Source organism: Mercenaria mercenaria, chromosome 4, assembly GCF_021730395.1.
Source record: "Mercenaria mercenaria strain notata chromosome 4, MADL_Memer_1, whole genome shotgun sequence".
Lineage (NCBI taxonomy): Eukaryota > Metazoa > Mollusca > Bivalvia > Venerida > Veneridae > Mercenaria > Mercenaria mercenaria.
Window position 1 is genome coordinate 67355011 of NC_069364.1, and position 15310 is coordinate 67370320.

Sequence of the window (15310 nt, forward strand, 5' to 3'; positions counted from 1 at the left end):
TGACAGCTGTGATCCACTGGATTTTACTGGAATAGCAGTGGTCTGAACTATAGTCCAAACCAGCGGCGTTCAGTCGAGTGTAAGTAACCATAGACAGACCACACTACTTGTTCTAGAGTAAAAATGCTCCGCAGCATGAGTTGCTACCAGAATGTATATCACAGAACAATTCAATCATATCACCAATTTTGTCTCTTACATGTTTAGCACTTTCTTTGAAATTTGTCTTCTCCTCATCATCGTCAAGGTGTATTATACCATCTCTGTCTTTAGTCAGTATCAACCTGGATATCTGCAACAGTATTATAACATTATTATATTTACCTTAAATGTGTTAATTTCAATCCTAGTACACAAAACCTTATGAAAGATGAATTTACAACATAGTTGTCTCTCCTAATGGCCTATCAGTCACTATCTATTGAAAAATTAGTGTTACAGCATCACTCTTCTGATATACTATAAACTGCCGAACATTGTATTCACTATCCAGACACTACTATATTGTTCTAGAAAAGGCCTGTCCACTGTACAAAAACAGCAACAGTGAAAAGTTTGACATCTAGAAATATCCAACCTAGCATTCAAAAGTTGGTGGTCAAAAAGCATTTTCAGCCTCAGACACTGTGACCCAGAGTTTTATCTACTGGCCTAATAGGCACCAGGTGAAGTTTGATAACTACAAGCCTAAAATTTTTCATTAAATTTCAACTTTCGTGCAGCCTTGACCTTTAAACTATTATATTTCTAGCTGCATCATAACAATTTAAATCTCTGTTAACATCAGACTTAATGTCACAGCTCTATATAATCTTTGGGGACCTCCATGACAGAGTTAAGGTCGCTGATTTGTAATCACTTGTCCCTCACTGATGTGGGTTCGAGCCTCACTTTGAACGTAGAATTATTCATGTGAGGAAGCAATCAAGCTTGCTTCTGGAAGGTTGCTGGTTCTACCCAGGTGCCCGCCTATAACAAAATAATGCCTAGAGGGGCACCTGGGGCCTTCCTTCACCACGAAAAGCTGCAAAGTTGCCATATTATATATAACTGTGCCGGTGTGACCTTAAACCCAACAAACTAACTACATGTAACTAGATAACCCTTCAAGGCTGTCTACAGCCCCTACATACAGTCTTTGCTAATTATTAAAGAGCTACTTTCATACCATAGGTATATCATTCTAAATCTACAATAATTCTACAGGATCTGCAATCTACAGTCATTCATTACTTACATGTTTTATAGAAGGACGAGGTCTATAAAATGTTGATAACAACCACTAGACAGAAATTCAGGAACATGGCCAGTTTGACAGACACTGAATTGCAAAATGCTGTGGTAGGTTGCATTAACCAGTAACTTGAATAAAATAATAGGACTACCCCAAAATGATCCAACTGAAGTGAGAAAACAGAATGACTCTTTAGTTAACTATAATATCCATGTATTACACAGGTGAGGATAAACCTTAAAATCTGGACAATAGATTACGAATCTTAATTTCTTAAGAGGCAAGTTGTTTATAATAATGAGACATTACCTGAAATGGCCTATCCCTGCCATTGATTCTACTCACAGTCCTCAAACTGTCTAAAGCTTTCTTTTCTTTACCCATCTGAAATAAGACACAAAAGTATGAATTTAAAAAAACCTATTATTTAAAACAACATACTTTCAGGAAAATAGAATGGACAAAATATAAACTGAAACAAAGCAAATGGGTACAGTAATATAATAAATATTGTTTATGAAAACTTTTCAACAATTTTGTATTTCCGTCAATCCACATCCAATCTATATGTTTCTCCTCAAACAAATACTGTTCTAAAGGGTCATGTCCCACAAACTACCTTATTTGGCACCGACCACTAAGTTTTTCATTTAAATTAGATAATCTAACTAGAAGATGCTTTTGTAGAAAAGTGCATGTCTCCCCCAAAGCATAGTAGGAATAGGAAAGAAGTCAATAGGGGACAGAAGCGAAAGTCAAAGGGACACTGATGGTTGGCTTAGTGACTGAAATGCAATAGGGATCTACTCGGCATCTCCAATCATCCCATGAAGTTTCAACGTTCTGTGTCAAGTGGTTCTCAAGTTATGGATTGGAAACGGTTTTCCATGTTCTGGCCCCTGTGACCTTGACCTCTAAAAAAAATGGCCAAAAGATCAATCGGGGTCATCTTCTAGGCATGTCCAATCATCCAATGAAGTTTCAACATTCTATGTCAAGTGGTTCTCAAGTGATGGATCAGGAACGATTTTCCATGTTCTGGCACCTCAGAGACAGTTTTCCATGTTCTGGCACCTGTGACCTTGAGCTTCGATCAAGTAACCCAAAAAACCAAGGGGTCATCTTCTTTGTAAGTCCTATCACCCTATGAAGTTTAAAGGTTCTGGGTCAAATGGTTCTCAAGTTATTGATCAGAAAGGGATTTCTATGTTCTGGTCCCTGTGACCTTGATCTTCAATCGAGAGATCTTAAAATCATCCTATGAACTTTCAAAATTCTAGGTCAAATGGTTCTCAAGTCATTGATCAGAAACAGCTTTCCATGTTCAGGCCCCTGTGACACTGACCTTTGACTGAGTGACCCCAAAAAAACAATAGGGGTCATCTACTCAGCTATGAAGTTTAAAGGTTCTGGGACAAATAGTTCTCCAGTTATTGATCGGAAATGAAGTTTGACGGATGGACAGACAGACAGGGCAAAAACAATATGTCTCCCAAAGAGGGGAGGGGGGAGACATAATTACTTAGCATGCACATGGTACTATTTGAATTTGAGCAACAGATGTGATATAAATCAAACAGTCTGAAACTAACAACAGTATACATATCCAAGTGTATGATAACAAACAGCTCCACCATTACTGAACTAAAATAACTAACGGTCTTTCAGATGTGATCTAAATCAAGATCCTTTGCCCAGTCAAATGCATGCTTTACACAAAAGCAGGTTAAATGACTAAGCATTATGGGAGGCTTCTGGAAACTGATCATGTATTTCGTCTTATACTACTTAATCCTCAAAACCCTAATTTATTGGGCAATCTTCTAAATGAGTTGCAAATATGAACAACTGATGATGACTATTAATATGCACATACACACTTGTCCAAGACTAAATTGTACCAAATGTTTGGTGTGAACTTGTAAAGTTTAAAGCTGGCAGTCGGGTGGACTTACAGACTTGTTAAGGTACTCATTAACTTACTGTCAAAAAATATTTTGGACTCTCTGGCATGAACACAAACATTGCAGCAGATGTCAAGCTTGGTATAGTGCATATTGCCACAAATATTCTCCAACTGTTATATGTGAACTTCTCAGAAAAATATCCCAAGTTTGGATGTGGTATTACTGCCCAGGCCAGCCCTGCAAATGAAAAACATATTAATTATTAAGATTTGTCTTTATTTGGTATTAAGACATAGACACACTGGCACAATAAAGGTTGTATAGAAGCTTTCCAGCTTTATCTGTAGAAATAAGGTCTAAGGTGCCCCTCCGTACATTATATCAAGAATGGGCAGGAACAATGCAGAACCACTGACTTTATACAAGCACCTCAGTCACAATCAAATGCATTTTTTTGTTTCACTTGGGGTCAAAAATAAAAGTTTGTAAAACTCTTTTATTTTGAAATGTTAATTTACCATATACCTTGGTTCTACAAAAACAATGGTAGTTGTCGCTGTCTGATAGTTCGACAATATTTTTTTTTCGATATAAAGATGAATCTTCAGGGAAAAAATAAAACAGACATGACCATTTTTAAAGGACTGTTTTATTCAAATAACTCTTTGAGACCCAACAAAATTGTTACCACATGATAAGGTACATAAAATTAATGTAGAAAACCCAAAAAACTAATAAATTACAAAAAGATTTGTAGTTATTATCTTCTTTTGAAGTTCAAAATTCTATAAATTTTTGTTTTCTACTTGCTTTCAGTTTTTGCATACCTTTTGAAATGCATTTATTCAACTCAAACATGTTATTTTCTAAAATTTCAGTCATTTCTCTTTAAATAATGGTCTCATTTTTGTGGTTACGACTATGTTTGGCAGAGATATCGCAATTTTAAAATGAAAGCCGAAATTTACCCAAAAAGTCTACGGACAAGAAATCATCGCCAAGTGCTTTCTACATAGGTTTTAGAAGACAGTCTTTTAGTTCTGTTGAACTTTTTATGTTTAAAATGACCAAGAACAAGTAAGTAACAAACAAATTTAAGAAAAGAAGTTCTTCGGAATGTGTCTTCGAATAATTGAAGGATTTGAACAACTGTGATTAAATCAAAATGTCATTTTGTGACAAGTTCTGTGCTATTGCTTACATAAATTAGGACTAGTTGTTTTCATATTTCACTATATACTAAAAATAATGATACTTGGAAGGATCCTCACTGAAATAGGCTGTTAAAAATCTCCTTAAGCTTGGTGTCTACGGACAAGACATTTGACCATAATTTCTGTCTAAAAGACAGATAGAGTAATAATGTTTCTGATCAATGCTCATGCATTTAATGGGCTTAAGAACTGACCTTGCAGCCTGTTATGTACACCATTTTAGACTATGTTTATTTATCTGTAATAACTTTTAACCTTAACTAAACAAAATAAACCACAATCTTCCTGAAATTGGATGGTGGAAGAAACCACCTGACTAGACTTTGTTGAGGCAAATTATTTACATGCTGTTATCAACCATATCAGTCAAGAAATGGTAAAAAAGTATAAACACAAAGTTTAACATGAAGAACTCTATGAGTTTCTCTAAACATGATCATTAAAGTAGAAACATAAAAAAGTAGGAAGAACTTGTTAAACTTATAGCTGAGAACAACATCTTAAAAAGATTACAACTGTGTCTTAAATGGAAAACTAATGAAACAAACTCCCTTGCTGACTGCTTAAATAGCTGTATGTTGTAAAATACTCATATGACATTTATTCTGTGAGATCCATAACTCATACTAATATTTTAAGTAGTCCTGCAAAATAAAATTCCTGTGAATTTTAACCTGTTTACTGAATAATTAAATGTTCACTGTGATATAAGCTTTTATCACTTAGTTTTGAGTCAGCTAATGACTTACATATTATGCTTTTTTCTTAAAATTCCCAAGATACATTCTCTTTTTCTAGCCAGTAATATTTTTGATTGATATTGACCTTTTTCCATTATATAAGATAGTATGACCGGAGACAAAGTTTTTTAACTATCTTTTTATCACATTTACTTCTTTTTTTCATTTTATCACCTATATTAATATTATTTTCTTGGAAAAATACTGGAACAAATGTTAGTAACTCCAATCGTAAATCAAACTATGATTTCAAAATTCTAGACCTCTGCCTCTGATGCATGTGGAGAAGTTGGCAGTTACTTGCAGAGAACATGTTTGTACAGTACAGAATCAATTAACAATTGTTAAGTTACAAAACTGAAATTCTGTTGAAAAAGGGCATTAAACCCCCCAAAAACAAACAAATCTAAATAGCTCTCATTTTTGAAAGGGAGAAAGCTGCAAGGAGACTGCGGTAATCAGGTAATCACGTAGTAAATTGCTTGTAATTTCTTTTTTAAGATGATTTAAACTGCTTCAATTTTATGTGATTTCAGTCAGTTACAGAATAAAAGTTGATAGGCAAATGAATAGAATGAAATCTTGAAAACCAATCACCATGTTATCTTGGCCCTAAAGAGCACAGAAATATGCCATCTTGAGTGGATTATAACAAAATGTTTAAGTTGAAAGCGGACAGCCCACACCATGTCTAACAATAGATCCATACTCCACTAGAATATGACCAAATGTCAAGTGATTTTGCTTCTATCTTCTCATTCTTTCTGTTTTACTACTAACTTGTAAAAGATTGGGGGTTTTTTGCATTTCAGAGTCTCTTGATTTATTTCAAAGAACTCTTGATATATTTCTAAGGTCCAGTGCTGGTTTTTTTGAAAGCAGAAAATATATTGAATAGTATTTGTGCAATGTCTTGTCCGTAGACACCCTCATTGCATGCCTTGTTTTTGCCATAACAAAGGGAGGGTTAGAAAGAAATGTATTATTCCTTTTTTGATAGTTTTTAACATTTATATAAGTCATGTATAAGATTAAAACATATTCTATATCCATTGTACTTCTCAGATTCAGATTGTACACACAAGAATAAATGGGTAACATTTTGCATTTGGAAGAAGTAAGTTTCATTAGAAATATATTTATTCTATATTTTGTATAAACATTAAGTGTGGTGTATCATTGAAACTCGATAAATAGCTCCAGTATGATTTTATAAATTATATTTGTCAAAAAACCTTTGTTTCTTTAGTGTCTACGGACAAGACATGTGTCTACGGACAAGACATTTTGCAATTCAACAACTATTTATATCTATATAACCCAGTTTAATTCCATCCAATGTTTATCAACTTAGACACTATCCTAGCAGCTTTCATACCAACAGTGATCAAACTCTAATACTGTATCCTTCACAAAGAAAATAGGTGTCTACGGACAGGACAAAAAAATTGGCGCATTTATCATTGTCTTTTCAGAGTCAAATTTGAGGAGATAAGAAACTTCCACCTGAAAGAATGCTATTATTTTCAGAAGAAGGTAGACTGAAGTACACACAGAGACAAATAAGACAGTAAAAAAAGAATTATTTCATAATGAAATCACATTATCTGATATGGGGAAGAGCAAAAAGGCAAAATATATAACAAAACGGTCATGTCAGTCTTCAGTACATATCTTCTGTTGTGGGTGACATAGACAGTTGAAATAACTTGCAGCTGAAAGAAGACGAATTTTCCTGTAAACCAAACAGCACAAAAAGGTCTTGCTGGTTCAGGTTTTAATTAAACTGAAAAGACAAAAAGCACATTTTTTAAGGTGAAACAATATAACGCTGAATTTTGGCCTTTTTTCTGTAATTGGACAGCATGGCGTTCGTTTTATATGTACATCAGCTACCTGATAGTAGTTTTACCTGCAACTGGGTAGTGATATGTAACTCCTGAAGTGCTGAAGACAGAATATATAAACAGTCATGCACTTTTAAATTTGGGTGTATAACATAGAGCACCTAAAAAGTATGCATTTGATTGTGACTGAGGCGAAGATTACTGGACAGCTATTACACACTGAAAATTTCTACATCCCATGTGGGGTTTTAATATTTATTTGTTTTGGATTTAATGCTGTTTTTCAACAGTATTTCAGTTATGTAACCTGTTCCTGGATGCTGTACCAGTACAAAGCTTTCCCACATAATTCAGGGGTGGAAGACAAATGATTTCAGACACAGTGTCTTTTATCAAATAGTCACAAAGGACATAGTTTACACCTTGCCCGGGGATCAAACTCACCACCCCATGATCGTTATATCTGCAATCTCCCTATTGAGCTACGCAGGCGGGCTATGGGGTTTTGAACCTACACAGCAAGAGAAGATTGATTCAAAGTAAACAGGCTTATTCATTTGGCCACTAAAGCCTCTAAATTTAAAACTTGATTTTTTATCCCACATTTTTAATGTTTCTTGCAACAGGAACCTGCATGAAAAACGTCAAATATCAAGAACATTTTGCTTCTTGTTATTTAATGATACCTCCTATAGGTAATTTATGTTATACTGCAAATATATAACATCATAGTATCACAGGTACAAAAATGTGAAGTAAATGCTCAAAGTCATTCTAAGTATCAATGAACCTGCCTTACCTGTATTAAACAGTCATTTGTTTCAAATAACTTCCAAAATGGAGTTTTTGTTCTTATTTCAACTTGTCTTAAGCAGCCAACTGCATGAAGCATCAACATTGTGGCACTGGCTGGCTGCTTTACAAAGGTCTGACTGTATTATCTTATAATAATGAGACAATTACATGCACTGGGAAAAAGTGCGTCCTTGTAGAACCACAGTCCTTAAAATTTATAAATTAGTTTGATGTATAACATTAAGAAACTTTTATATAATTTGTTTATTTGTTTTGGGTTTAACGCCACTTTCAACAGTAGTTGTAACCGCAGGCAGTTAACCAACCAGTTTTCCTGGATTCTGAACCAGTACTAACCTGTTCTCTGCAAGTAACTGTCAACTTCCCCACATTAATCAGAGGTAGAGAGTAAATGATTTCAGACACAATGTCTTTTATCAATCGTTACAAAGAACATACCCCTTGCCTGGGGCTTAAAATCAAAACCCCACATTCTCTAGATCTGTGCTCTCCCTACTGAGCTAAGTGGGCAGGCTCAAAATTTCATCTAAACAAGACTTGACTTCCATGCAGCTGCTGTAAGGAAAACACATTACAGATTGTCAGTTTGTAAACTTTGAAACAGTTGGTCACAAATTACTCACAATACAAACTTATGTAGGAAATAGCATTTACATGTACATTGTAGTATAAAAGTATCAATTACATGTAGTATAAAAGTATCAATAAAACAACAGCTGAGCATAAACAATAGGATTCTTAAGTATTTTTCAAGTGTTTCTTATACATGTAAATCAATATTCTCTTCAGTAAAAAAGTAAATTATTGAGAAATTTCATTTATCTCAAATGCTTATATTATAGTAAAGAAATGTTTTCACACCTGCAGCAATTATATTTCCCATCATCCAAAATGTAGCTAAGGCACTTATCATGGTACCACGACGATCTTTTGGCAGAAATTCAGTAAAATATGAAAATATCACAGGTATGCTGCCACCAACACTGAAACATAAAACATAACAATTTTCTTAAATCTGTGCCTGTCCACTTAGCTCAATAGATCACTTTATGTTCAATCTAGAGGTTAGAAGTTAGAATGTCCAGCAAGGTGTCTAAATTCATTCTGTCCTTCATCTCTTATTCATGGTGGGAAGTTGTGAGTTACTTGCACAGAACTTGTTGATACTGGATAAGGAATCCAGGAACACCGGTTAAGAAATTTTAAATCACCAAATATAACTGAAAAACTGTTAAAAAATTATATTAAACCCAACAAAACCTTAGTATAAAATGCATTTGAAACTTTTTGCCATCTGAAAGTTTGCCTGAAAAAAGCAAACTTAAGGTAATAAATTACCCATGGAATTAACACAGGATTTAGGTCCACAGGGATTTGTTTGGGGAAATTTTCAACTATATTTATAGGACAGTTAATAGCATTTTTCTTTTTAATTTCAAGTGTTTTCATCAATTAAAAGAACTTCATAAACATTGAAATATTTGGGGGGGGGGGGGAAACACTATAATAGGAACATTTTAGTAAACACAAACTTACCCTACACCACTTATAAACCTCATGATAAGAAACAACCAAAACACTTGGGATGTACTCGACACCAAACCTCCAAGACCATTCACCGTCAGCGAACCCATCAGCACAGACCGACGTCCAAACTTATCTGCCATCGAGCCCCAAAAATACCCACCAACCATCATCCCTAAATATTGAACATAACTGTTATGTAAATACAGTATGAAATTATTATTTGTGTAAAAAACAATGAAGTGATAAGTAAATATTTCAAAGCATTATAAGTCAGCTCATATTTAACCATATTCAATGTAAATTTAAAGAAATGTTGGCCTTGACACTTTAAGCTGGCAGTCAATGAGTTGTTTTCTAATTCTGAAAATCACTAAAAGGTATCAATTTCACATTCTCTCACACTTTCATTAGAACATTTTTTCTTCATACTTCATACTGCGCTGAAGATAACTGAATGTATTTCATACAGCAACACTTGACTATTCAACAGCCTTGTCAACTGAATGAATATAAAAGTCGAAGAAGAAGGGGCATGATTCTGTAAACAAGAGCACCGCCTTGCGGGTGCTGACGCTCATCTGATTTTTTTTGTATAATAGAAATATTGTCCTACCCATGATTTTCTAAGTCTAAAAAGGGCCATCATTCTTGCAAAAAGCAGGATAGAGTTATGTTTCTTGATGTACAGTGTCCACTTATGATGGTGAAAAACTGTTGCAAGTTTTAAAGCAATAGCTTCGATAGTTTATGAGAAAAGTTTACTTAAACATAATATTCAACTAAGAAAATGATATTTCTAAGTCCAAAAGGGGCAATAATTATTGCAAAAAGCAGGATGGAGTTATGTTGCTTGCTGTACAGGGTCAGCTTATGATGGTGAACAAGAGTTGCAAGTTTTAAAGCAATAGCTTTGATAGTTTAAGAGAAAAAGTTGACCTAAACATAAAACTTAACCAAGAAATCTGATATTTTCTAAGTCCAAAAGGGGCCATAAATCTTGCAAAAAGCAGGATGGAGTTATTTTTCTTGCTGTACAGGGTCAGCTTATGATGGTGAACAAGTGTTGCAAGTTTTAAAGGAATAGCTTTGATAGTTTAGGATAAAAGCTGACCTAAACATAAAAATTAACCAAGAAAACTGATTTTCTAAGTCCAAAAGGGGCAATAATTCTTGCAAAAAGCAAGATGGAGTTATGTTTCTTGATGTACAGGGTCTGCTTATGATGGTGAACAAGTATTCCAAGTTTCAAAGCAAAAGCTTTGATAGTTTAGGAGAAAAGTTGACCTAAACATAAAACTTAACCAAGAAATCTGATATTTTCTAAGTACAAAAGGGGCCATAAATCTTGCAAAAAGCAAGATGGAGTTATGTTTCTTGCTATACAGGGTCAGCTTATGATGGTGAACAAGTATTCCAAGTTTCAAAGCAATAGCTTTGATAGTTTAGGAGAAAAGCTGACCTAAACATAAAACTTAACCAGGCGACGCCGACGCCGACGCCGACAACCGCTCAAGTGATGACAATAACTCATCATTTTTTTTCAAAAAATCAGATGAGCTAAAAATGCAAAGTAGAGTTATGGATCCAGTACAAAGCATGCCTGGTCATCACACTGAGCAAGTGTGTGAATTTTCAATCCATTCCCAATAGTGAGTACTGAGATACTAGATAAGATACAAAAACTTAACAAAAAGTTGCTATGTCACAAAAAGGGGCAGAATTTTGTAAAAAAGCAAAAACAGAGTTATGGAACCTGTGCAATGTAAATCAATTTATCACAGTGAAGTGTATGAAGTTTCAATCCATTCCCATAAGTGGTTACTGAGATACCTGCTTACGTACAACAAGAGCTGTCTGATGACAGCGCGCTCGACTATTCGAAGAATTGACTGAAGAATGGGGTCAAAATATTTCCACGGATATTCAGACAAAAGAAATAAATAGATTAGACAAACAATGTTCCTGTATTACTTTGATTTGGGTAAGTCTTGCACTAAATGGCAATATATGAGCCAATTTCAAAGTCCAAAAAGGGCCATTATTCAGTCAAAATAGTTATGTACTCTTGCCTACAGATGGAAATCATAATGATAAACAAGTGTTCGAAGTTTAAAAGCCATATGTCAAATAGTTTTGACAAAACATGGACTTGTATGAAAACAGAACCAATTTCAAAATCCAAAAAAGGACCATATTCAGCCAAAATAGATGACAGAGTTATGTTCTCTTTCCTACAGATAGAGACTATTATACTAAACAAGTGATAAAAGTTTCAAAGCCATATGTCAAACACTTTACAAAAAATATGAACTGGTACGAAAAACTCAACCAAGATTTCTAAGTCAAAAGGGGCCATAATTCAGCCAAAATCCTTGATGGAGTTATGTACTCTTGCCTATAAACTGGACATGTGATGGTAAACAGGTGTTGAAAGTTTTCAAAGCTTTATCTCAAAAGACTTTGTCAAAATATGAACTGGTACGAAATATTAACCCAGATTTCTAAGTCAAAAAGGGCCATTAATTCAGCCAAAATCCTTGATGGAGTTATGTGCTCTTGCCTATAACTGGACATGGTGATGGTAAACAAGTATTGAAAGTTTCAAAGCTTTACCTCAAGAGACTTTGTCAAAATATGAACTGGTACGAAAAACTTAACCATGATTTCTAAGTCAAAAGGGGCCATAATTCAGCTAAAATCCTTGATGGAGTTATGTACTCTTGCCTATAACTGGACATGATGATGGTAAACAGGTGTTGAAAGTTTCAAAGCTTTATCTCAAAAGACTGTCAAAATATGAACTGGTATGAAATATTAACCAAGATTTCTAAGTCAAAAAGGGCCATAATTCAGTCAAAATCCTTGACGGAGTTATGTGCTCTTGCCTATAACTAGACATGGTGATGGTAAACAAGTATTGAAAGTTTCAAAGCTTTATCTCAAAAGACTTTGTCAAAATATGAACTGGTACGAAAAACTTAACCATGATTTCTAAGTCAAAAGGGGCCATAATTCAGCCAAAATCCTTGATTGAGTTATGTGCTCTTGCCTATAACTGGCCATGATGATGGGAAACAAGTGTTGAAAGTTTCAAAGCTTTATCTCAAAAGACTTTGTCAAAATGTGGACTGGTACGAAAAACTTAACCCAAGGTGTGACGCCGACGCCGACGCCGATGCCGACACCGACGCCGTGGTGAGTAGGATAGCTCTACTTATTCTTCGAATAGTCGAGCTAAAAACTTAACCAAAGCAGAACACTGTCATAGACACCAACGCAGAATAATAAGCAAATCCAATAGCTATACCTGTTCTTCGAACAGTCAACCAAATAAAAATTTCATTTTCTTTATCTTCAGCATGAAGCTAACTAAAACTACTACCCACCTACAAATATGATTGCATTGAGCCATCCTTTATCCTGTGAGCTCAGTTTCAAATCACACTGAGCTGATGGCAACATGAAAGACACAGACAGGACTTCAATAGCATCACTGGATACTGCCCAGCCACACAGCGCCAGCAGGATGATGTGAAACCTTCCATAACCTGAAAATGCAACAGTCGTAAGACTTCTGTTGTTACAGTCAACTGATAACATACTTAATCTGTTGTTTGGATATATAATTTTTACAGTGAAACCCATCTTTCAGACATTGAAAATATCATATTAATCTATTAGTGGGTAAGGGACAGTTTCTTACCTTTTGCCTGATCCATTTTCTACATAAAATTAGATGCATTTTATAGACATTATTACTCAACTGATTATTTATGTATACTAAGGAATCCTACAAAAGAGCAATTTTGGGGTACAATTAATGAATACATAAATCAAATTTCCTGGCTTCTTAGAGACAATGGGTCAAAAATGATCAAAAAGAGTAAAACCTGAAACATTCATTCATGTAGATTCAGTTAGAGAACAGTTATGTGATACCTATTTCTGTCTAACACCAAACAATAATAAAAAATATATTATATATGTACTTAGGCTCAATCATTTACAGGCAATATATAGAGCAGGTTTCAATAGGAGAACAATTTGGGCCACTTTTACCTCAAAATGTAGTGTCCTGAAACCTATATTTAACTTGTTTTCATCAAATAAGGTAATACAGTAAAGGTTTCAATTGATGAACAATTTAGACCATTTTGACTCAAAAGTTTGTGTTCCAAAACCTACATTTAAATAAGATAATACAAGACATATTTCTAAGGTGAACAAATTGGGACATTTTGCCTCTGAGCCAAAACTAAGCAAACAGTCCTGAAGCCTATATATTTATCTTCTTTCTGTCCAATAAATGACTGAATGGGAGTCTGAAAATGGCCTACCAAAAAGTCCTCAATAATAATGTGCAAAACATCTGCACTCGTCTACTCTTTCCAGAAAATTTTCTCCTTTTTTTAATATTGGAATCAACCAGTTCTTGCAGAATTTAAAACTTTGCTAAACCTGCTTAACATTGCCGTTTCGTATGGCATTATAAAGTTGCTATGTTGCTTGTCTTAACCCTTACCATGCTGGACACAACTGATTCTGCCTTTGCGACCAGTGTAGATCAACACATATCTGTGCAGTCTGATCAAGATCTGCACTGTTCGCCATTCAGTCAGTATTTTTTTGGTAAGCACCCCTTTTAACAGTTAATGGTACTGTTCAAATTGAAAGATGGACAAGTTCATTATAGAAATTTAGCAGGGTAAGGGTTAAACAGATTGCAGATTCTTGTTCACCAAATAGGCAATTTGTTTATACATATAAACATCTGGCTTTTTTTGATTTTCAGTAAAAAGATATTATAAAAGCATTTACATTAATAAATATATATAACAATTCAAATAACATTTCAAATTAAAAAGATGCCTACCTATAGATTTCAGTGCTGCCTCATAGGGTACTGGCTCTTCACCACTATCTGAAAATACACAAAAAAACTTCATTGTTAAATTTACATGCTAATGTTTTACTGACTAGAATGTTAATCTCTCTGCTTGTTTAAATATGTACAAAAAAACCATATTGATTTATAAGAACTCATACATGACATCTGGACTCTTCCTGGTATACAATAAAATGTAAAGCTTTTATCAGCATCGTGGGTAACTGTACTGACATATAAAGAGGAGCATATTGTACTTTATGCCCTGATATTTTATAAACCAAAATTATCTGCATATTTTTGTGGATATGCACTGTACTCTTTATGCAATACGACTATTAAATAGCATCTAGTACAAACGTGACAAATATCACTTCATTTCATTACATTTCACAGTTTTCAAAATGATATATTATCATCTAATCATAAACATTGATTTATTGCATTAATTTAAAAGAAACAATTAACCGCTATGTGATGCTAATGCTTCTGACATTATATGAGCCGCACCATGAGAAAACCAACATAGTGGCTTTGCGCATCCGCGCAGTCTGGTCAGGATCCAAGCTGTTCGCTAATGGTTTCGCTAATTGCAATAGACTATGAAAGCGAACAGCATGGATCCTGACCAGACTGCGCGGATGCAGTATTGATTAAGTCTGACAGACATTTTTTGCAGAGGAAAGCACTGGTTTTTCTGTCTTTGATGCTTTTTATTCTATTAAAATCTATCACATAACTAAGAAAGTACAAACAAAAATGTTAATGAATTGAGCGATGTCCTCCATGTGAACGATACTGAAAAGTCACGTGGATTGGCCAAACGGATTTAAAATGAAAGAAAGGGCAAAAGACTCTTTTGCATAAGTCTATCTCTGTGGGAATATTGCTTTAAAAAAAACTTGTATAAAGCAGTGCAACAATTCACTGTTACCAAAGAGTATTAATGAATAGAATGGAATTTAACAAGGCTTAGCATTTCACTATACATTATGTGTGTTTTTATCTGTATTAACTACTAACATTTTTCTTAAATTTCTTTTTATTGCAGTGTTTTTGCTGGGTTTTTTTGTGTGTGGTGGGGAAAAGGGAGGGCTGAGGCGACAGTACACTTGTATATACATTGAGTAAACATTCAAT

At 34.4% G+C, this 15310-nt stretch overlaps 1 protein-coding gene across 3 annotated transcripts in view; it reads right to left on the minus strand.

The window, feature by feature from the left end:
* Window positions 1-15310, minus strand: part of LOC123552001 (synaptic vesicle glycoprotein 2C-like) — a 49855-nt gene that overhangs the window by 15474 nt on the left and 19071 nt on the right. For all 3 annotated transcript variants that reach the window (XM_045341350.2, XM_045341347.2, XM_045341349.2), the window contains 7 exons: window positions 14159-14206; window positions 12672-12833; window positions 9295-9457; window positions 8620-8741; window positions 3218-3378; window positions 1544-1618; window positions 200-292 (listed from right to left, as the gene is read on the minus strand). In XM_045341350.2, coding sequence (XP_045197285.2) covers window positions 200-292; window positions 1544-1618; window positions 3218-3378; window positions 8620-8741; window positions 9295-9457; window positions 12672-12833; window positions 14159-14206 — 824 coding nt within the window. The remainder of the gene's footprint in view (window positions 1-199; window positions 293-1543; window positions 1619-3217; window positions 3379-8619; window positions 8742-9294; window positions 9458-12671; window positions 12834-14158; window positions 14207-15310) is intronic.